Raw genomic sequence first — 23,982 nt, forward strand, 5'->3', positions numbered from 1 at the left:
GCGCCTTCAGCAGTGTCGCTTCGATTTGATAGCAGATGATGACGAGTACCCCTGAAATTTCACCGTAGCGCGTGCGCAGTTACACAGTCTCTCATCACCGAAGGTGACCTTAAAAAAATGCATACCTCAGTTTGCGACGTTGCAAGTTTCCCTCTGCCTATTTATTGTGCGTATAAATCAATATGAACACTTTAATATCTGCCGTGATTTTTCCGAGATGAGAACATAAATACCCTGTACTGTCGAGGGAAAACGCCATATTAATATTCGAACGTTGCCAAGTTTACTCGAATAATATATTATTTTATTTTAGAGCGAAAGTATATTTTTCCTGGACATTTTTAGATAAAATTGATTTAGATTTAACTGCGCAAAAATTCACTGAAAAATACAATGTGAACACCTTAAAAACTGCCGTGATTTTTCCGACATAAAAATAGAAATACCCTGTACCGCAGAGGAAACACGTCATATTAATATGCGGACGTTGCCAATTTTACTAGAAAAATATATTATTTTATTTCAGGGAGAAGTTATATTTTTCCTTGACACTTTTGGATAATATTAAAGATTGAACCGTGCAAAAATTCTCTGAAAAATTGAAAGGGAGTCATTCGTAAGTTTCCCTAAAAATCCATGTTTCATCAAGGAAAAGACAACGCCTAACGGATCATACGTCGTTTTTCCTCATCATCACGGTAACCGCGCAAGTCAGAGCCAAGCGCCCGTCAAGCGTTGCCATCGACTGCCAAGATTATTCACGATAGAGACGTTACGACACGAGGAGAAATGTCCAGGACCTGTTCCCTGTCAGAATTTTTTCTGACCTTGCGTCTCGCTCATCAGCTTTTTCCAGTTTTATTTTTGTTCCTCGAGATCAGGACAGACGACTCCGATACCCACCCACCGACTTTTCATTCATTAAAAGCGCCTTTCGCTTCTGTCGTGAGATCGAGTCCGGTTATGGCCACGGGCAGTCGTCAAGAATGTCTCATCTGTGAACGTGGGTACCAACGACAAACTCCTCTATGTTGTCAAATGGATTGAGTTCACGTGTTTTTGGCGCGATGACGCTTGAAAAAATGTTTGTAAAATGTTTCTGCAAACGGGCACTTGTCAAGATTTTTTAGAGACGTATTTCCAAAACGGGGAAAACCTTAAGGAAATTCGAGGTAAAAATTTTAACATTAAATTTTTCTAGGAAATGTTTTGGAATAAACCGGATTTTTCAAAGCGCGATATATCCGTTGATATTTAACGTATAGAGAGTTGCTGTTGAAACTGATCTTATTACTTCTAGCTGACGTACAAGAATCAAGCATGAAAACACGATTTTGAGACCAGCGCAACTGACTCATCGAGTTACGTGATTTTCGGTTTCGTCATCTATGTCTTTCTCCTTTCGACATGAGAACTCGGGTCTAAAGGCGTTCGTTTATCGATATGGTGCTGGCAATTGGCATGATATTTCATGGAACTCGCGCCATAATAGCGACAGGTTAGCTCCCCCGATAAAATCGCCTTGTCTCTCTCCAAGTCCTACATTAATTCTGCCGTGCTAAGGAAGAACGCCGTAGGAGCCTTCAGACGTTGCCGAGTTTCCACCGATAAAAAGCGAATATACTGGGAAAATTGCGGATATTATTTTCCAGAATAATTTCCAGACAATTTTGTACGCAATTTAATCTACAAAATATCTGAAAATTTTGAGGGAAAATATGCATGAATGTTGTCAAAAATGCATATTTTTAGAGGGAAATTTGGCAACTCTGGAATGTTCATACGGCGTTCTTCCTTAGCGTGGCAGAATTGAAAAGAGAAAAAGAACCGGAACGAGGGGTAGATTAAGAGGAGTTTGCGCGGAGAAATTTCATTTCGCACTCATTTGACTGACGGACAAATATTTACTCAACAGTTTTTTTGTTGTCTTTTTTCCTCGTATCTTTACGCACGTATGCACCTTCCAGTTGATATTAGCTCGACGCATTGAAAGGTGCAATTAGTGTGGATTGGACGAAGGGCCTAATGCATGGTCCTCATGCACATTGGCAAGGTGCCTACCTACTGCCAAGCTAAGGAAAAACGTCGTATGAACATTCAAATGTTGCCAAGTTTACTGAAAAAATATTATTTTTTTAATTAAAATTAAATTAAATTAATTTAATTTATTAAATTTTTGGACTCTTCAGATCAAGTTATGAATGAAATTTTCCGAAAATTTGGTAGACAATATTCACAACTTTCCTGGTGAATTTTTATCTTATCAAAGGAAATTTTGCAATGCCTGAAGGCCCATACCGCGTTTTTCCCTTAGCATGGCAGTGTAGAGAGTGTTATCGTACTCTTTCTCCTACAACACATGAAAGCGATGAGGTGTAAGTCATTTAGTCTCCTAATAAATAAAAGTAACAGTGTGCAATACTGAGTCTCTTTTTTATTTTCTTCGATAAATACACATCATAAATTTGAGAGAATGATGCGAATTTAAAGGAAAAATCCCATGGTTATGAAAAAAGCTCTACTAAATTGATAAAAATTGTGTGAAAGTGATAATCTTAGAAGTAATTTTGATTGATTTTCTTGGACGATGGCTAAACCGGTTGTATGAGGAACTGTCAGCTATTTATTCAGGATGTCTCCGAGTGCAGAAGAATGCCCCGGGTAAAGACTGAAGAATGAACAGCGGCCGTTTATTGTGATGAGGGATTGACGACTCCCTCTTAACCGTCGGAGTCCCTGGGAGGTTTAGATAAACGAAGTGACAATCTACAAGAAATAGAAAAATTGAAACATGAAAGCAAACATGATAAAACCCTAACATTGCCCTCTTTCTGAGTAAACAACACTTCTTCAAAGGAGCATAGAGATACTCCCAAATATTTACCGTCTGATTTACATGCAGGTTTTACAAGTAAAAACCTTGATGACTAAAATGGAGCTACCTCACGGCTTATACCATTCCACAATCAACGCGCCGGGCTGTTCATTCCCTTAAAAAACAATGAAAATGGACCACTAGACAAGGTACGAATTCAAGCAATCTGATACATGTTTCTTAACCAGAATTTTACGTAAAACACGATTATTACAACGAAAACTACTGAAACCAACTTTCAACGAAAATATTAGCGTTTTTATTTCACATTGGTTACGAGGAATTTGAACTGCCCGCTCAAAAGAGACTCAAAGCTCTACGTGAATCAAAGTGCGCACTACAACGGTTTCAGCAAGTTTCACAACCGAACAATGTTCATTTCCTACCATGCGGTGTTCAAACTATTTACAATTTGCTATAGCTGAGCCAAAGCGTCAAGATTGAGGTTGCCGGATTTTTATATCGCAGAGACTGTCATGATGAACGTTTAGCGCGCGATGCGAATCACGAGGAGCATTGAGTTTTCATGAGCGGGTGGTTTGAATTCACGTATCAAGAATTATTGAATATCTTAGTAAGGCGTTGATTTCGGTACTTTTCGTTGTGCGTATCGTGTTCTACGTAAAATTTTGGTTAAGAAACATGTATCAGAATGCTAAAATTCGCACCTTGTCTAGTGGTCTATTGACCAGCATAAGCATTGATTACTCCATGACTATACTTCGATGCTAAGGAAGAACGTCGTATGAGCATTTGGGAGTTGCCACATTTCCCCGAATAAACACGTACTTTAGAGATCAGTTATGCATATTTTGCATCCGGCTGCACGGATAATAAAAAGGACATATCGATGACTGAAGTGCGATACCTCGTATTTCCATTGCGGTATTTCAAAATCTCCGCTCCTAGTTTAATTTTTCGAGGAGGAACAAGCCGACTCAATGACTTCAAATTCACGCAGAATATTCTGCTAACAGGGAAGACGAACCAAGGAAGTTTTCATAAAATTATGTTGGATAGTTTTCTAAGGAAAAAATAAAGTATGACAGGAAGTCTACAACCTCGCAAACGGAGATACGTGGTCCCCAGTGGCGTGGCGTGATTTGCGATACATCGATTGTTATACCACTTAAACCTATGGTAAAGAATCGATTATTAAGGTGTTCGCTGCAAACACCCTGTTTATCGATCCTTTTCCATAGGTTTAAATGACATGACAATCGATATATCGCGAAGCACGCCACGCCACTGGTGGTCTCGTACTTTAGCCATCGATATCTTTATTCGAAACGGCTTTCAAGGATTTGTGTATAGGATTTCAGATATATTAGGAAAGAACTGACTCAAGTTACACCTCTTCTATAACTTTCATGAGCTCCACAGTCCTTCAAGTGCATTTAGTCAGCTTGATAAAGTCAAACTTTCAGTTTAAATAAATCTGAAAGCTCATAAGCTCTTTGCGTACTATTTTTTCTAAAAAAAAAGAAACACGAAGTGCACGAATAAGGGATTGAGGAGGAACTGAGCTTTTATTCCCTCTATCTCGGAAGATCCACGTTTGTAAAGTGAGAGATTGATCCACCAAATGTGCATACATGAGCCTGGAAGATGGCTAGGTACTTATCAATGTTTGCATAGCGGCGTCGTAAGCCGAAATATCCGGGCCGGGATAACTCCTGGACAGCGCTGTCGACGGATTCGACATAGATGTCACATTGTTGTTCGAAATATTTCTCTCTGTATGGTGGAATGCCGAGGATGGTAGGAAAAATGCGCGGAAATTTGAATGAGTTCTATAACCCATGTCGCCTCACGCTGATTCGCGCGTAACGTTAAATAACTTTAATAGAGTCTTTTAACGAGCAGTTTTCTTGATCATAATTTCTGGTCAAATAGCTTCCGGTTCTCATCGAGAAAAAGCTATGGCTTATAAACCAATTAGTGGTTCATATAGAACACCACTGATAGTAGTAAAGGCAACATATACTAATAGCTCATATCGTCACCTTCCGGCCAAAGTATCACAAACGCCATGCGACGTTTAAGAATTTTCGCCGCCATTTTATTTTTTTATAGAGAAATTGTTCAACGAAGCTGTCGGAAAATTTCACTGAATTTTCTTTATGTTGCCGATAAAATACAGTGAAATTTTCAAACAGATTCAACCAACAAATTCTCTGTAAAAAAATAAAATGGCGGCGGAAATTTTGAAACGTCGCATGGCGCTTGTGATACTTTGGCCGGAAGATGACGACTTCTGCAGCCTGATTGTTGAAACTTCAACTGGCTATGTCGGCAAGATAAGACAAGACATTGCCTTATCCACGCCGTATAATATATCGATTTTCGATTCTTGTCGTGCCACATAATTCAACATCAGGCTGCTGATCAAAAGCTTCGTTTCGGATTATCCGCGATTTTCGAATATCCGCGGTAACTCCGATACCAATTTCCGCGGATGATCGAGACCTGCTTTTATTAGCGTCTGGCGGTCCTTACAACCCTCTAAGTGCAGTGCACTTTTCGTCAGCGCACACCGAATTGGTTATTTTCCATCCTCCGCTGAGTGGGTTGCCGACACTCGGGAGTGACAAGAAAAATGGCGGAGCCAATTTCACTAATGGCGGAAGACTTAGGTTAGACGTTGTAATTCTGTCCCCGCTCTTTTAAAAACATTACCCCTAACGGCGGCGCATCCACGGAGTCATCCTCGTTTTTTTTCACCCGCTCCCCGAGGCTCCATCCCTCCAGATCATCCCCCGATCATCTGCGGCGCTGAATTTAATATTATAATTTGTTTTCCAAAGAGTCGGCTTTGTTTGTGCCGGTAATCGACTCCGGTCGCCTTATCCTTTAGCCGAGCCCGACGTTGCCGCGTCTCCGAAAATAAGCTTTTTCTGACATGTTAACGTGAGAGTTTTAATTTTGGTGCGATTTGGCAATAGGTTAGGAGATCCCGGCCTCGTTTTATGTTGACTTTTCGGCATCGTTGTCGCGTCTCTCGTTCACGGTCACCGTGCTCGGTTGAAAAATAAAGTGAATCGGTAGTTTGGATCAAACACAGGGAGGGGCGCCTTTAGAGGTGAGTCAAATGCACTAACAAAAAAAGAAAAAGAAAAAAGTTTGATAAAATCGCATGTTTCAACAATATGAGGCGCATTCAACCAAAATCGGCGATCTCTAGTGCCCTATCCAGAAATAAATTGTGCAATCATCCAAATCAACCAAAAAAGGAGGAAATGCATTTTAAAACTAAGAATCCTGTCCATGGAAACAGACTCCGAAGACCTTGGATTCTAATTTTAGTGTAGTTTTCCTCGCGTCTCCGGTGCACGCACATGCATGATACAATTATATCAACGCCAAAGACAATCAAATTGCATAACCACAGATTTGAAGGAAAATCAATGTTTTGCACGTGACTGTTTCGTATGTATCTCGTGAGGGACTTGGAACAGCCTTGACTGCAAGAAATGGCGCGTGCCGCGTTTCCATTGTGTTTCAATCTATTGTCAAAAAATCACGCTGTAAAAAAAAAAACTAATTTTAAATATTTAAAAATTTAATAAATTGAAAATATATATTTTCGAGGAAAAATATGCATGAATGCTGTCAAAAATACATGTTTTATCAAGGGAAATTTGGCAACTCTCGAATGTTCATGCGGCGTTCTTCTAGCAGGCAGCGTACCCGAATTACTCTGCCGAACATTGATAGCCAAACTATACTGACCCAAAGAAGCATAATGGAGTATATGTTAGCGATCCCATTGTTGAAATGTGATTCTTATGTACAAGTCGCGAGTAACATGCTGGATCTAACTGATCAGGTCCCGCTCAGCTGCGGTTGCCGATTAGTTATCCTATTACCTAGGTCCACTTGTCCATAGACAACCATCAGCCAAAGATAGGAGCCATCCATATCCATGTTTGTCTTCTTTGGTCCATATGGCATTTGTCCATCAATTTGCAATAATCTGCCCGCATGGCAGAGTACTCCAGGAGTTATCCCTCTTCGGCCTCACTGACTTTTTTGAGCTTGGAGTTGACTTCAGAGAACACCAGTGGCACAATCGTGTTTCTCGCGAACTTTTACACATGAATCAACAGTCAATCGCAATTCTCACACATGCAACATCTCCATTGCCCTCACTGGACCTCACTGGAGAAAAGTCCGACCGGGTGTTACCCGCGCGATGAGGGGAGTTCGGGAGATGGCAACAGCCCGAAATCAGAAATGCGCGTGGTATGAAAATGAGTCAGGAGGACGGGTTGGGGGTGGAGGAGGAGGGAGGAGGGGAGGGGGAGGGGAGCTCACGCAATATTCGTGTAAACTGGGAACTACACCTACGTTGTACCTTTAGCACTGATAATGCTATCAACTCACAACTCCACTTCCGCCCATATCCGACACCCGCCCTCCCGACCCTCCGCCCGGGTTCCGGTTGGATTCGATCACCACGCTGCCGCACTAAGAAGAAACGCCGTATGAGCATTCAGGCGTTGCCATATCTCCTTCAATAAAAAACGAATTTACTGGGAAAATTTTGAATATTTTCCCTCCGATTTTTCAGATAATTTTGTTCACAATTGAATCTAAAATATCTGAAAATTTCAAGGAAAGATATGCAAAACTCTCTTCAAAAATACATGTTTTATTCGGGGAAATTCGGCAACTCTCGAAGGTTCATACGGCGTTCTTCCTTAGCGCGGCAGCACGCCGAAGCACTGCTTTTAGAATTAACAATAACACATTGCTGTCAAATAGACGCGTATGCTTCATTCTAAGTCATCCTGGGAGATGTATGTGGCAGAGTTGCCAACAATTAGTTACTCTGAGAGATGCGGACAGGATAGGAAGCATCGAAATATTGGTATGCTGCAATTCTGATAAAGAGGATGGTATGACAGAAAAATTATATGAGGGGCTTGGAGGACACGACGCGTAAGTGCAATTTTTGATACTGCGAGAAATACGTGATTAAAGATTCAAAATCACATGGAGCCAGGACCATATGGCGGAAAGGAGGTTTAAACTCACTTTTTGATGCTTTAAAGTTAGATTTTAGTTGTGATTTTTTCATGCACAGAACATACTTTCAAACTAACTTCAGTTGATTTATGAATGTCTAATTTTTTTAAAAACTGCACTTAAGTATGCGCCATGTCCTCCAAGAGCTTCATACACGAGTTGCAATTACAACGCGCCCGGGCGCTCTGCGACACATAATCGCCATACTTGTCTATCGAAATAGAGATCATCTGGTAAATCTCACCTTGTAATTTCATGTTGAATGTCACCTATCCACGATTTTGCTGGGCGTGCCTTACGTCTCCTTCCAAAAGGAACCCAATTCAGTTCTTACGCTCTCATTATTTTGCAACCGCCCAAAGGGAAAGGAAGACTAGCCTAGGGCGGCAATTTTTGAGAAGAGTGATAATTGAGAGATAGGGTTGTGAGATTTCGACGGAAACCCTATTTAGTTTTTGAAAAAATTAAATGAGAGTGGTTAGATTCATCTTCGTATCAACAAGAGCGGAGGTTGCATTATTATGCAGCAATCTCGTACCCTGAATGAGCTTGTTTAGAAGTTTGAGATTTAAAAACTAACATTTTCTGTCTAAACATGTTCGTTAAAAATGCCTCTATATGTCCTGTATTCATAATAAATGTTTAATAACTATACGCTCCTTTTATCCACGGATACTTTAATGAAGAAGATCTGAGGAAATACGTGTACCTATGGTATCGGATAGCTTTTTATAGGCTGACAGCGATTTTACCCGCCCTTCATTCTTTAATATTGAATACTTTTAAATATTTAAAATTTACGGTTTTTTTTACTACACGATTTTTTGCCATTAGATTGACACACAATGGACAAGTGGCGCGCGCCATTAAGGCTATTCCAAGTCCGCTCACGAGATACATACGAGGCAGGCACGCGTAAAACATTGATTTTCCTTCAAATCTGTGGCTATGCAATTTGATGGTCTTCGGCGTTGATATAATTGTATCATGCAGGCGCGCGCATCAGAGGCGTGAGGAAAACTACACTAAAATTAGAATCCAAGTTCTTCGGGGTCTGTTTCCATGGACAGGATTCTTATTTCCAAAACGCAATACCTCCTTTTTTGGGAATAAATGCATTTATTCAAAAATCTGAGGAAGAACCGAACATCACGCGATTCTCTCTGGAAATTAAGTTTCACTCTCTAAAAATCCGAGGGGAAACAAGTGATATACTGCATGTAAGATTCTTTATATGCGCTATAATTTTACCTTTTTCCAATCAATAGAAGAAAAAAATCTCAAAATGGATGAACAATTAGTAAACTCTCGACCAAACTCCTTATCGAGAAAGTCCGAAATATGAATATAGTTTATAAAAAAATTACTAAGACCAATGTTGGCATTCTGAAAACAGTTTGCAATAGTCAGATCTTTGTATTTGTTGTAAAAGTTGCGGTTCCTTTTTTTCAAATGCTGCTAAGTATTAAAATGGATCAATGAAGCATTTACCAAAAAAAGAACCAAGTTCTTTGCTTCATTTTAGGAACAGAACATTGGTATGGATTAAAGGAGTAGCCCATGTCATTTCTTGCGGTAAACACGATTCTAGGTCCTTCTTAAGACATGATATGAAAGAGAATCATGTGTAAAAAATATATTTTCCTTCAAAGTGGCTGTATGCAATTTGGGTGTCTTAGGCATTGATACAATTGCACGCGTCATGCATACATACATCAATGTAAAAACTTGTACAATGCTTATTCATAAGATTCGAGGTAAAAAAACATCATAAAATTGGTTTTCCCTGTTAAATCCTGAAATTAAATTAGATTTACTTCTCGATCAGCTTCTTCTATTTATTTACATGGGAAGGTGTTTGTTTAGACATTTCCATGCACTCGGTTTTTTCGAAACAACTGCCTAATTTTCTGTCACCAGAAAGAATAACGTTGCAAAACAAAAGCAGTGCATATTTTCATAGCAACAGCTGAAAACCCAGAGTGACAACGGGTCTAAATTGTTCGAAGCCAGAGTGCGCCTGGCATGCTTGTGTGTTTTAACAGAGCTCAGGTCGGGTCTGACAACAGCATGCAGCAGTCGGCAAGGAAACAAGCAACTTTTCCATATTTATTTCATTTGATTTTACTTTTTTCTCCACTTCCTAATGGATACATCAGGGGAGAGTTTTGATTGATGAGGCGAGCGCAGAGCCAGAGGTCATGATTCCGGCGAGAGATCTGCCGCACTCCACCATCCACCAACTTCAGCTGATGAACCGAACGTTTTGGCTCTCTTAAGGCCATTGTTGTCGGATCGTCGGATATTTTTTCAATAGCACCGATAAGAATAGTGAAGAACCTAGCGCTGTTTGAGACATCGTCTTTCTGCCAAAGTATATTACATGTGCCATGCGACGTTTCAAAATTTCCGCGCCATTTTATTTTTTTACAGAATTTTTTTTAATTGAATAGCTTTGAAAATTTCACTGATTTTATCGGCAGTACAAAGAAAATTCGGTAAAATTTTCGGACAGCTTCGTTGAACAATTTCTCTGTAAAAAATAAAATTCCGGCAGAAATTTTTAAACGTCGCATGGCACTTGTGAAACTTTGGCCGAAAGGTGACAACATGGTGTCACTTACCGTGAAAGAGCTTGACCACCTTTGCCTCGTGGACTTTTAATCTGGAATTTCCGCGGTAAATTTTGGTCTAATTTTCATTCCAAAAATAATTATTTTCAGGTAGTCATAAAATCTTATTAAATCTCGATAGCTTCTACATGCACGATTTTGATTATATATTCTTAAAGTTTCTTCCATCAGTCAAGAAAAGGTCGACGAATTAGGAAACTGGTAGTGCGCTGAACAGTCACAATTGGGCCAAATTTTTTCAATATGAAACTAAAATTTCTGGTCCATCCACAAAAATATCTATCTAATTAGTGCAACAAACGGTATGAACGTTGTTCCTGAAATGAGCCAGAAATTGCAGTCCCTCATAAAAAAATGTAGTGTAATCAGTTGTATCACAAGTTTGTTGTAATATTTGGACGTATTTCTATCAAACGGAACTAAGTGCGTTATGACGTGAGCCCTGTTATGTCTGTATTCTTAAGGGTCTCGGGGCTCATTGCTTAATGCACATAGTTCCGTTGGATAGAAATACGTCCATTTTTCAAGGGCACTCTCTAAAGAGCCGCGTGGTTGACGAAGAGGCACGATTGCTTAGGTGAGCGTAAAGATAATTATGGGGCATCAGATCCAAGTTATGAGACGTTATATTTTTTTTAACTTCAAATTAATTTTTTGCGAATTCAAATGAGCAATGCAACCAAGATCTTGGGCTCTGTACATGTTTGCACCTTGTTGTAAACCATTGGAAAATGGAAAAAACTGCGGAATATTGGCAAAAACCACGTAAGACGTGTTTGGATAAAAGCAGGCTCTTTGTCTATCAGCAAAGTGAATTAAATTGGACAAATATAAAAAATAAAATTCATCCCGATCATGTGAGAGGATGGTTCACCCCCAGCAGTTCCTCTAGAAGCTCTTCACGTTGAAGCATCACCGACAAATGGCATGTTTGCAATAGAAGGAAGAAAAAAAGATTTTGCCGGTATAATTTACTGTCCTATACGGATTTTTGGCACCAACGCTCGAATTATTGTGTTTCAAAGCAATGCACGCAATTTGTAGCTTAAAATCTCTAAATGTCGTCCCTGGTTAGTTAAAAAACAATCACAATATGTTAGAATAAAAAAAAATAATTTTGACAATTTAAATTTACATAAAAAAGGTGTGGTTATGGTCGCGCCATCTACAATTATTAAGGCTATCATTATTGAACATGTACAAACGCACCCTCACACACGACGTAACGATTACTGATACGGTTGTGGTCACGGTCCCTGCCATGATTGCAATTATGATTGGGATTAGTTATAATTTTACTTTAAACGTCTGCACACCCTGAGGAAACAAAATCCATTTCGCTAATTTTCGGCTCCTCATGGCAACAGTGACTTCACAGCCAAATCTCCGCCGGCGATTGCTAATAAAGACGAATATCCTCATTCCCCATCCATCCTGAGTTACCAGTTTTGGCGAGACTTCTGTGAATTTCGATCCGATTTAAAAGAGTAACAAAGTTTGAAACGCATTAAGGCGTGCTGACTTGGATGTTAATACGCTTAGAAATTAAAACAAACAAAACCACACGCTCAGAAAATGCAAGCACACTGTCACGTTTACTGTAACAGTCAATGGAATACCGTCAGCACGAATATCATTGTGCGAAAACATAAAAATGTTACATTTTTTATCCGAGGAGGCCGTGAGATTTGATGTTTCTCAAGTCATTTTTATACAGTTTGTACAAGAAATAGAGGACGGTTGTTCATGAATTTAGGTATCTTTATCATGCATTTGATCAATTGTCCATGTCTTGAGATTGTATCAATGAGCAATAAAGGTATTGATCACTCTGTGTGTTTATACACGTAAATGGAATAATAAATTAAAGAACGCTCGACAGAAAACCCAAATTTCTAGTTCTGTACCCAGTGAATTGCCCATGGAAAGTGGAATTGGTTAGGTTTCACACCAAGTTTCTTTTTCAACCGTTCATGATAAACGTCTTCATCATGGTTCGGCATCGGGTTTCTGAAGTTTTTTGAAGGGTGTGAGTTGAATTGAAAATCAGAGAGTAATGGTGAATCGGTTTTCTTTTCCTATTACGCGTAAATCAATAGGAAATCGTGCTTTTCTTGAATTATATCTAGTTTAAATAATTGACCTGCACGGTATAGTCCTAAGAAAAAAAACTTATTGATTGGATGCCGGTATATATTGAGCTTACGAGAGGTTTTTTTTAGCTTTCTTGTAGCCTACATTATTTCTCGTTACGATTCACAAGGAAATGTACAATATCGACTCCTGCACGAGGAAGCAGCATAGATACGCAAGACAATAAAGATATTTCCAAACTCTTTTTAAGCCACCTTGGTAGCTAGAATATACGCACACACGTGAAAAGTTGAATTAATCATTTCATTGGCGTTATCAGTGAGACCTGTCAGCGCCCGAGTTTTCCCTCTCGAAAAAATGGTTAGACTTCCATTTGAGGTCAAGGACACGGCACTCTTCGTTACCGACTTGAAAAAAATCGGGTCAAATAAACAAGTCATTATTTTGTTATGCCTCTTTTTAGGGCAATTTTTTTTTCTAATAGTAGGTATTACTTTCTCTTCGATCGAAATTACTCAATGATACTCGAAGCAGCAGTCTATCAGAAGTAAAAAAACCAGTTACGACTCACCACTATATGAAACAAAAAAAATAGATCCTAAGACTTAAGTTGAAGATATTAAAGTGATTTTTGCCGTTTTCGATAAATTTATCGTTAGCTAGATTTAACATGATGCGATCATAAGAAAAGAGATTCAGTTCAATTTTAACCACAATGATTTTTCCTCTCTTTGCGTTATCAAAAGAATTGCAAAGTCTAACAGTTTAATTGAAGCATCATCGTCGCGAGTTGTATGATACCTCTTCTTAAGTCTTAAGTCTTCTTAAGTCTTCATTAAGCTAAATTAGCAATGCAATGTTAAATGCAGTGAACTTGTGACCAGTTGAACTGGATGCCTACAAGTTATAGCCAATTTACAGTTCTTTGATAAGGCCTTAAGTACTCAAATGAATTACGTTAAACTTCAAGAGAGGGAAATAATAAAGAACTTACAGCAGTTAAAAAGGGATTTCCGTTTCAGTAAGTTTACATGCATGATTACATGGGCACTGATCTTTCATGCCTAACACCAAGTCATTTTAAGCCAAAGTTTTAGGTAAAATTGAAGCAGCGATCCTCTTGTACTTTTTTTTCATGAGATTCGAACGATGCCTTCCTGACGTTTCATTACCGCACAGCAGACGATGTCGCGGGGCGCGCATCATTCGGAGTGCCAAGAAAGCTAACGCGCCTTCATAATTTTACGTATGCAATACGGTCAACCACAGAGCACGAATAATTGTATCTAGGATTCTAGGAGTCGCGTTGCTCTTAACAGTCTTAACTTCGCGCCCATGCGTTTTTGTCCTCCGTATTTCTTTCAGCTGGAACGTGAAAATGAGCGTAAAAATTTCGCTCAAAAATCCTGAACTAACTTTTGAGACAAAATTGTGTTGAATGAGCTGTTTCTCTCTGTATCGAGATTTCAGTTTACTAAATTGTAAGGCACATTGGCTGAATTTCCAACTCTCTGTCTAACTCGAGGCAGGTTGAGTCCTACACTAAAAAAATTCGGTCATGTGAACCGAACGTTCGATGTTCCATATTATCCTAAATATTCGGTTTGTCAAACTGAACTTTCGGTTCGTGTAACCGAACGTTCGGCATATATATGACCAAACTTTGTTCGTCAGTTCCACTTTACCGCACAAGTTCGGTTACACGAACCAAAAATTCGGTTTGACAAACCGAAAACTCAGTTTGACAAATCGAAAACTCAGTTTGACAGACCGAAAACTCAGTTTGACGGACCGAAAACTCGGTTTGACGAACCGAACACTCAGTAGGTATGACGAACCGAAAGCTCAGTTTGACGAACCGAAAACTCAGTTTGACGAACCGAGTTACTTGAGATGATATGGAATAACACCGAACTTTGATACATACGACCGAACTTTTTTTTCAGTGATCTCTTCAAATCGACCCAAACGCGTTGCATCTCGTAGCGGCGGCAACACCCCGCCGATCCAGCTAATAGAAGTGTCAAGCCGGACATTTGGGGCATGGCGATCTTGCCTGAGTCTCGGGCGCAGATCGCGACGTTCTCCATAGCCCCCCCCTCTCCTCTCCTCCCTCCCCTTTCTCCCTCACCCCTCCAAGTCCAACTCAGTTGGGCTCCAAAATACCCAAAGCCCCGGCCTCAGAGGGTCCACGAGTTCCCTCGTGAAGTGATTCAATAACAAGGAATTAAGTTGGCGTCCCATTCATCAAATTACCCCTCCTCCCCCTCGGCCCGTGTTGTGGGGAGGGGGCACTCCGTGTCCTTACTCTAATCCGTCATATTATATTGCTCCTTTTTCGATTCGTGTTAACTCTTTCTTTCCCCCCGCACCCCGCTCCTTGACAAATCTGATACTAATAAACATGATATTTGTCTTTGAGTCTCACTCCTGATGTCGTCCCGGCTCTGCGGGTTTCCCGTTTCTTAATTGAAACGTACGCCGATGAGCCTTCTGTGATTTCGACGTGAAGGGTGGTTCCGCCCAGTGGGGAGTCGTATGCTGACCGACTCAAAAGTTGAGCGGGCTCAATATCGATGACCAAAGTGCGAAACCACGTATCTCCATAGACTGATTTAGTGACTTCGTCCATTGGCGGATCTAGCAAATCGGCAACATTGCCTTTTCTCTATTTAAACCTATGGAAATGTATCGATTCTTTGAGGGGCCAGGTGAGACAAGAATCGATTATTTAGCATAGGTTTAAATGAAGGAAATCCGGTGTTGCCGAATTGTTGGATCCGCCTTTGACTACGTCAATCGATATAATATAGAACTCTTGGTTCAAACCAAAACAAACTAGCATAACCTCATGTACAAATTCTTAGTGAGTTAATTGTGCTAATTTACTATAAATTTATCATTGACCGGTCATAAATCAATGAAGGAGTCATTAAAAGCGAGACAATTTGATTGTAAGAAACACTTGACATAATGTACACATAAATATTTGGGACGCAAAACAATATTTTCATTCTTAATTAATAGATTTATTCTTATGAAAAGATGGAAAAAACACACTTTTTCTTATACTTAACACTCGTATAACCAATTCATGAATAAAATCAAAAGAATACTGCCGATTCAAGATCGAGAGAGGTTAAAAAAATACAACAAACTTTATTCGCATCAGTCAAGACATCCTATAGGTATGGAGCGGGCATAAATGACATCGGGTTTTTTTCTTACATTTGTCCCCGCCCCCACCCCACGTTGAGTTACCTCTCTTCCCTTCTATTATTGATCTCAGAGCTTTGTCAGGCACTTCTAGACTCCCCTCATCCCACCAAGTACCCAATTTCATTTATAGACGGCCCCTTACAAGAGGCTTTAATTTAGCCAACTTTTCTACTCGAGCGTTCAAGTCTCTGAAGTATCGACATAGAAGTAGACTTTTCCCTCTCATTCTAAATAGACGAGAGGTATAATTTCATGTGTATAATATCTACAACCGTGTACATAGTAGGCAAGAAGGCTCGCACACCCTCACGGAGTTTATTAAATGCTGCGTCATCGGTTAAACTTTTACCCAGACATGCAAAGTTGAAGCTCTTATTCCCATTAAGAGCGGCCTTCATGAGAGGAGAGGTTTGAATTCACGCGTCAAGAAAGATTAAATTTCTTGGTTAGGAGTAAATTTCAGTAATTTTCGTTGCGCGAATTGTATCCTACGTAAAATATTGGTGACGAAAAATGCACTGAGAAGAAAAACTTCGGTCTCCTGAAGCGAATGTACGGTGTTCAATATCGGCCGCATTGTTCGGTTCATGCGATCGCTCTCTTGGTTCTAGGAACCGTATCCTCGGTACATGTATCCGAGCACTCAAACCGAACAGAACTGACAGAAAAGCTCGGTTGCATGAACAGAGAATCCGGTTCCAATAATTAAGGAAGCGGTTGCATGAGCCGAATAATACGGCCTATATCTAACACAGTACATTCGGTTCGTATACCACCGAACTTTTTTTCTCAGTGTGTATCAGATGGCTTAACTTCGTACCTTGTTTAGCGGTCCCAGGGAGTGGTCACATGAACCGAACAATACGGCCAATATCTAACTCCGTACATTCGGTTCGTATGACCGAACTTTCTTTCTCAATGTGTATCAGAGTGCTGATTTTTGTACCTTGTCAATGGAGATGTTGCATGTGTGAGGAATTTGCGATTTGACCATTGATTCTTATGTAAAAGTTCGCGAGAAACACGATGGTGCCACTGGTTTTCTCTGAAATCAGCTTCCAAGCTGAAAAAAAGCTCTTAAAGTGAGGCCAAAATGGAGGGGACATCCCACCCTACCCTGAGAGTCCACCTCTACATCAAAACAAACTCTCTATGCAAAGATAGGGAGCAAATACATTAGCAGGGATGTCGTGTTTTCGGTTTTGGAGTCCCCAAATAAAGTGGCAACCCTGCTAATGCATTTGCTCCCTATCTTTGCATGGAGAGTTTGTCTTGATGTAGAGGTAGACTCTCAGGATAGCGTGGGATATCCCGTCCATTTTGGCCTCGACTTGAGAGCTTTTTTTGAGCTTGGGGGTTGATTTCAGAGAAAATTAGTGGCACCATCGTGTTTCTCGCGAACTTTTACATATAAGAATCAATGATCAAATCGCAAATTCCTCACACATGCTACACCTCCATTTCATTTTTTCTGTGCACCTTGTTTACACTGGAAAAAAACACATTGGATCTAGAGTCCAGACTCTTGAAATCATTTGCAAGAAAAAATACTCTTGATTGAATCAGATTTGAGCTTAAATCAAAAGGAAATCCGCTCAAATTAAGAGGCTTGGTTCTTGATTTGAGCAAAAATTCGATTGAATCGAGAGTATTTTTCTTGTCAATGTTTTTAAGAGTCTGGACTCCAGATCCGATGTGTTTTTTTTCCAGTGTGTTTGTCAGAATGCTGAAATTTGCAACTTGTCAATTGGATTGCATTTTGCAAAAAGGAACCACTAGCATTACAATGTTGCTAAGGTTGTGCAACTTCTTTTGTCTTGGAGGAAAAACCCGATTATACATTAATAGTTTCTATTTTACTCGCTAAAAACTGTAAATTTAAGACAAAAATTACCATCTAAATTTCATAGTTTTTCACGATTTCCGCAATTTTATTGCAAAAGATGAAGTTGCACAATCTTAGCATCATTGCAATGCTAGTGGTTCCTTTTTGCAAAATGCAATCCAATTGGTCTATTTGAAAACTCCAGTCTAACCCTCACCGACCTTTCTGTTCCAGCTCCAAAACCGCCGCCGAACCCGGAGTTCCAATCGATGGGGAACCTGGCCCCGGGCCCGATGGGGGCCTCGACGGGGGGCCTGGGCGGGTCGAACGTGCTCATGTCCCCGAGCTACATGGCCCCGAGCGGGAACGGGCAGGGCTCGCCGCTGGCCGGCACCGGGCTCCACAACCTCCTCAACAACTCCGGGCGGACCAACTTCACCAACAAGCAGCTCACCGAGCTCGAGAAGGAGTTCCACTTCAACAAATACCTGACCCGGGCGAGGCGGATCGAGATCGCCTCCGCGCTCCAGCTCAACGAGACCCAGGTCAAGATCTGGTTCCAGAACCGGAGGATGAAGCAGAAGAAGCGGATGAAGGAGGGACTGGTGCCGCAGGAGATCATATCCAACTCCCTGGGAAGTAGTCATCTCAGCACGAGTAGTAGCACGAGTAACTCCCCGACCGGGCAGATTTTGAATCATCATAACGAGGACAGCACCGAGTCCTGAAACCGTTACTTTTAAGTTCGTAATGAGGTGAAACTAAGGTATAATCTTCCTACAGTGAATGCATTGAGAAAAATATATGGCTTATAAACAGAGACAAGAGACCCTCCCTCCATTGGTATTATGATGGTAATGGTGGAAACTTTAAATTTCGGAACTTCAGCATTCAACAACTATGCCTTGCCAACACTGATAAAAAATTGGTAGAATTTACTATTCCTTCCGCCGTATGAAATAGAGCGTGAAGGAATGGTAAATTCTACCAATCTTCAAGTCGATTCTGCCAGAGAAATGGTTACCTGTACCAGTATACAAGTAACGTTTACCTTCCTTCTGGCAGAATTGACTCAGAATTGATGTTGTGTGAAATACAGCGTGAAGGAATGATAAATTCTACCAATCTTTTTTTTCAGTGAAGGAAAAACGCCTTATGAACATTCGAGAGTTGTCAAAGAGCCTCCCAAAAAGTGGCCCCTTTTTTGAAACTCGGGGAATTCATTCGTATGCGGCTTAAATTAAACCTTATGATGAGACAAGCCTCCAGTAAAAATTTTAGCTTGAGTATACGTCTGGTTTCCAAGATACAGCGTTGCAAAGTTTGCATATTTAAGCTTTAAAAATTTGCATATTTTCAAATATCTTACTTTAAAAAACAACTCCATCAGATATAATCTGTTATTTTGTGACATTTTACCTACAGTCAGTCTTATCTTTAAATCTATATTCCTATTGATACGGTGATACTGCTGATTCTCTTGATACAACGTTGCAAAGTTGACACCAAAGACCTATAAAAATTGCTCATTTTTGTAAGTTTCTGAATGAAAAAACGAACTTATTGATCACCAACAGATCTGTGTATGGTGTTTAGATGTAACTTTATAATATGATAAGTCTTTTGTATAGGCCTTACCGCAAGCGTAAGTACAGATTTAATGATACAGCGTTGCTAAGTTTATACATTTGAGCTTTAAAAATGTTTATATTTCTAAGTCCCGCGTTTAAACAGCTACTTTCGTGGATCTTCTTTAGAATTTGAAGCATGAAATCTACCAAATGTGTCATTTGTAGCTCTATGTTTGTATTTAAATAGGGATACTTTAATTGGTGGTGACACAGCGTTGCCAAGTTAACAACTTTAAACTCTCGAAATTATTATTTATGCTAGTTAAAGAGGACGTCAATGGGTGTCAGGCCTTATATCAAGGAAAAATGTCGAGGGCTGATGTCAGTTCCAAGTGACGATTGGTATTCGCAAAAATACTTTTGCTAAGTTTATTAATACTTATTTTCAAACAATTAATAATAAAATTATTTTAAAATAAAGATGCCTCCAATAATTGATACTTAATTTTGTTTTTTTAATATTATTTTACTGTTTCTAATTTTTATTTGATTTTATCAATTTTTTCAATTTTTTTCAATATTTTTAATTTTTATTTGATTTTTTTTATTTTTTCAATTTTTTACAATATTTTTAATTTTTATTTGATTTTTTTTTATTTTTTCAATTTTTTACAATATTTTTAATTTTTTCAAGTTTTTTCAATATTTTTCATTTTTTCATTTTTTTTAAAAAAACAGTGGAGGTACTCTATTTTGCAAGGCATAATAAATGTATTCTCTAGATCAATATTTATTTATACTTAAAAAAACTCGGCAAATTCTGTATTCTATGTTTATTTTTTTCATTTTACTTTAAAAACGGTTAAATTGGCAACTATGGCGAGGCATAATTTGTTGGATTTTGAAAGCAATGCTGGTGCTGCGAGCATTTCATCGAGCATGGCAAAGTCTCTTGAATTTGATTTTGAAATTAGATAATTATTGGAAGTATCCTAATTTTAATTTTATTTTATGATTAAATGTTGAGATAAAAAAAAGATAAATAGGCAACAGTGTCATTTTTTACACCAACTGTCACTTAGAACTAACAAGATTCCTTGTATTTCACTTTACAATATCGAAACATGTTTGATCGGAGTTGTCTCTCATAAGAAAACAAGAGAAAAGACATTTTCAGAGATTTAGGATGTAAACTGTGCAACGCTGTGTTACTTGAAATCATTGTAGCCTTTTATCAATGCAACTATGCATCCAAAAGTATCACTAGGGGTTAATTTTATCCCTCAAAACGCAGTTTGATATTCACTAAAATTGGTTTTTAAACAAGAAACTTAAAAATATGAGCATCTAAAGCTCAGAAAGGTAAACTTGCAACGTTGCACTACCAAAACAGGGGTCATGCATGAGCTAAAACTTTTGATGGAGGCTTTTTTTATCATTATGCTTCATTTACGCTTTGTTTTAGATTGTAAAGTTCACTCTGATGTTGGTTTTAGGAAGATAATATTTGAAACTATGAAGATTTTTAAAGCTTAAATATGCAAACTTTGCAACGCTGTATCTCCGAAACCAGACGTATACTCAAGCTAAAATTTTTACTGGAGTCTTAGGTCATCATAAGGTTTCGTTTAGGCCACATTTGAATGAAATCCCCGAGTTTCGGAAAAGGGGCCAAAAAAGGCTCTTTTTTTGGGAGGCTCTTTCCTTCGATAAAATGCTTATTTTTGAGGAAAGTTATGAATATTTTCCCTTTAAATTTTCAGAATCTTTAGGTGAAATTGCGAACAAAATTTCCTGAAAATTGGAAGGAAAGTATTCATAAGTTTACCAGGAAATTCGTTGTTTTTCGAAGGAAATTTGGCACCGCCTGATGGCTCATACGGCGTTCTTTCTTAGCATGGTAGAACTGTTGACTTACCTATTAGGTCGACGGTTAAGACCGTGTTGCAAACAAACTGCAACTTGGGAAACTTATTTGGCTCATGACGTCACCCGAAGCTCATCAGCCACCAAGTAGGGAGGTTGACAGCCGAAAACAGGGTAATGACTGTTGCTTCTTCATAATTTATTGTCCAAAATTGTCCATATTGTCACGGTTTGAGCCGTTTTGTGATCATAAGGAAATGAAGCCGTACAGAAACAACATAAAACTTAATTACAGTATATACTGTCTGACTGCCGTGCTAAGTAAGAACGACTGGAAGAGGATACCTTTGTTTCACTTATCCTTTGACTATTCAAGAGTCGTGTAACCCACCTGAGGGAGAGGAGATCTCAGTTCACATTACAATGCGGTGAATAAGATAGGGCTCAAATTATTAAAAGGTGCGGTAAACAAGACGGGCCAGATTCGTCTGTATCCAAAGAAACTTTTGAGTCATTCATGCAGCAGTAAAGTTGGATGTTGGTTTGTTAGCAGATAGGAACCAAATCACGTCAAGACCGAACCAAGAAACAAAGGATCGACGTTTTTTTTTCTCCGTACGGCTGGACTGGGCCGGAAGTTAGCCATAAGGTTCAACACCTATTTAACGTTTAAAGTAATATTTCTCAGCCATAAACTCGTAACCTATTTGGACCCAAAATTTACTAATTTATGCTCAATTCAATTCAAATGATGAACACAGTTAGATGTCTTGTAAGTTCTATTGGGTTCGGGTCTGAAGAATAACATGAGGGACTTGGAGGACAAGGCGCATGGGTGCGGGAAAAATTGAGATTTTAATGATTTCAAGTAAAACAAGTCTTGATGCATATTCTGTGATAAATTCGATCTCACATTCCAATTCTTAAGCATAAAAAATAAAGTCAGTTTGAACTTTCTTCCGCCATGAAGATACATGTAATTTTGCAACTTCAAACACGTAACTCTCGAAATAGCAAAAACCGCACTTATGCGTCTTGTCCTCCAAGCCCCTCACATGAAAAAAGTAAAATGAGATGTAAAAAAATGGAAAAATTAGAGAACTTGCAAATACGACAGATATATGTGGAGAGAGAATGTTTTTCGCCTTCCCCTGCTGTTTTGATCAAAATGTCGATATACTTGCAGATGTTTGCAGGTTCATCTCTTCATTATTTGCCAAAAACCAAGAGCTTACGTAAGGTAAAAAACTGACTTAAGTTAGTTAAGCCTTGCATTGATATTCATATAAAGAAAAATATTTGCAGCAAAAATGAGGATTTTATTCACTATACTGCGATGTTTGATAGGTTATTCGTGTTAATCTCAAAATGTGTTGCGTGAAAGTTACCGTCCAAACGTTACAGTCAGCCAGACTACACCCTAGTACGTGGTAATGATGTTTACCTGAAATATATCGTCAGATTAATTTGGTTACATTTTTTTCTTTTCAATTATTTGTTTGCCTGCATTGACATTTCAACTCCCCTAGTGTCTTGTAAAATGTCCTGATTTTAATGTCGTAACGGTTTGTGACTCTCCTGCTCCCGTCTCTCCACTTCAATTCAAATTTTACTTACTGCTTTAAATTATCTATTATTACATAAATTAAACGACCAATTTTCAAGTGAGAATGGAAAATAATTCGAAAAAATTATACTCATATCCATTTACGGTTTTTAGTTTTTCACGCAGCTCCAAATTGTCTATTGTCTTGATGTTTGATCCCAACATTTTTTCACATTTAACCGGCATTTTTAAGCGTTTTTCTGATAAAACGTTAGAATTTTGGCTATAAATTTGCTAATTTTTTAAAAAAGAATACAATTTTCAGGAAAAAATGAACCTCTGTAAGAACGCATACAGTAAAGAAAGGTGTGGAATTTTGTAAGTTCCAATACTGTGAACAGATACTTTGGAATGCGAGTAAATTTTATTTTATGAAGAGTCGAAGATAGTTTTATCCTTGGTTGACCTCATAATTTGTGATATTTATATTACGTTACTTTCCGTGTATATAAAATTTCAATTGTAAATATTTGTAGATTCTTAAATCCTCCCTAGTCTTCAGAATAATTATTATTTGTAAAAGCCGAGTCGTATCAAATGAAATGTGTAAATCCAAGTTGTTTTCTACCCAATGGACCTCAATCAAATAAGTATACAAAGCAGAATCGCCTGCAGTTAATCATCTTATTCTCTAAAATTGCAGTTAGATTCAACAATGTCAGTTAATAAAGGGTGTCACAAATGCACGGTTAAAAACTGTGGAGTTTTATTCGCTTAATTTTACTGAGAATAATAGATGGCCAATTTAGAATTAAGGCATTTTTCAATGACAGCAAACAAAATCTGAAGCGTATGTCACTCCTGCTTGGAGTGAATTCCATCCCTATTTTAAGAATATCTGCATTTTATGGTCGTGAAGTCATAATCTGATAATGAGTATATATGCTCTGAGTATTTTTATAGGTATTTACCATTGAGAACAAGTTAAAATGTGTAACTTAAATGAAGGTACAATTAAAACTGGGATTTGTAGTGAGTTCTCAAAGCTATAGTAAACTCTCTAAGGACAGTCTGAAAGCAGCAAACTTTCGACGACTAATTGATTTTTTAGTTTTATCAAAATATCATATGCTAATCCTCCGTTTGTAACTCCACTACAAATGTTGTAGTTTTACTCCATGATGTACGAGTAAACGGTGAGAAAAAAGAAATATCTAATGACCCGATTCTGTTTCTATCCATTCTTCAACAGGTAAAAAGATAAATGTCAATAATTTTGAAAAACAAAAACCGGAAAAAGAAGTATTTGTTGACCGCCCCTT

The 23,982-nt window shown here is 38.7% G+C and overlaps 1 protein-coding gene across 1 annotated transcript in view; it reads left to right on the forward strand.

The window, feature by feature from the left end:
- LOC109033973 (uncharacterized) overlaps positions 1-19,114 on the forward strand; it is a 36,265-nt gene extending 17,151 nt beyond the window's left edge. The window contains exon 2 of the mRNA XM_019046861.2: positions 17,912-19,114. Within this exon, the coding sequence (XP_018902406.2) occupies positions 17,912-18,405 (494 nt within the window). The 3' untranslated portion in view covers positions 18,406-19,114. The remainder of the gene's footprint in view (positions 1-17,911) is intronic.
- The last annotated feature ends 4,868 nt before the right edge of the window (positions 19,115-23,982 follow it).

The sequence above is a fragment of the Bemisia tabaci genome, chromosome 8 (assembly GCF_918797505.1).
Source record: "Bemisia tabaci chromosome 8, PGI_BMITA_v3".
Taxonomy (NCBI): domain Eukaryota; kingdom Metazoa; phylum Arthropoda; class Insecta; order Hemiptera; family Aleyrodidae; genus Bemisia; species Bemisia tabaci.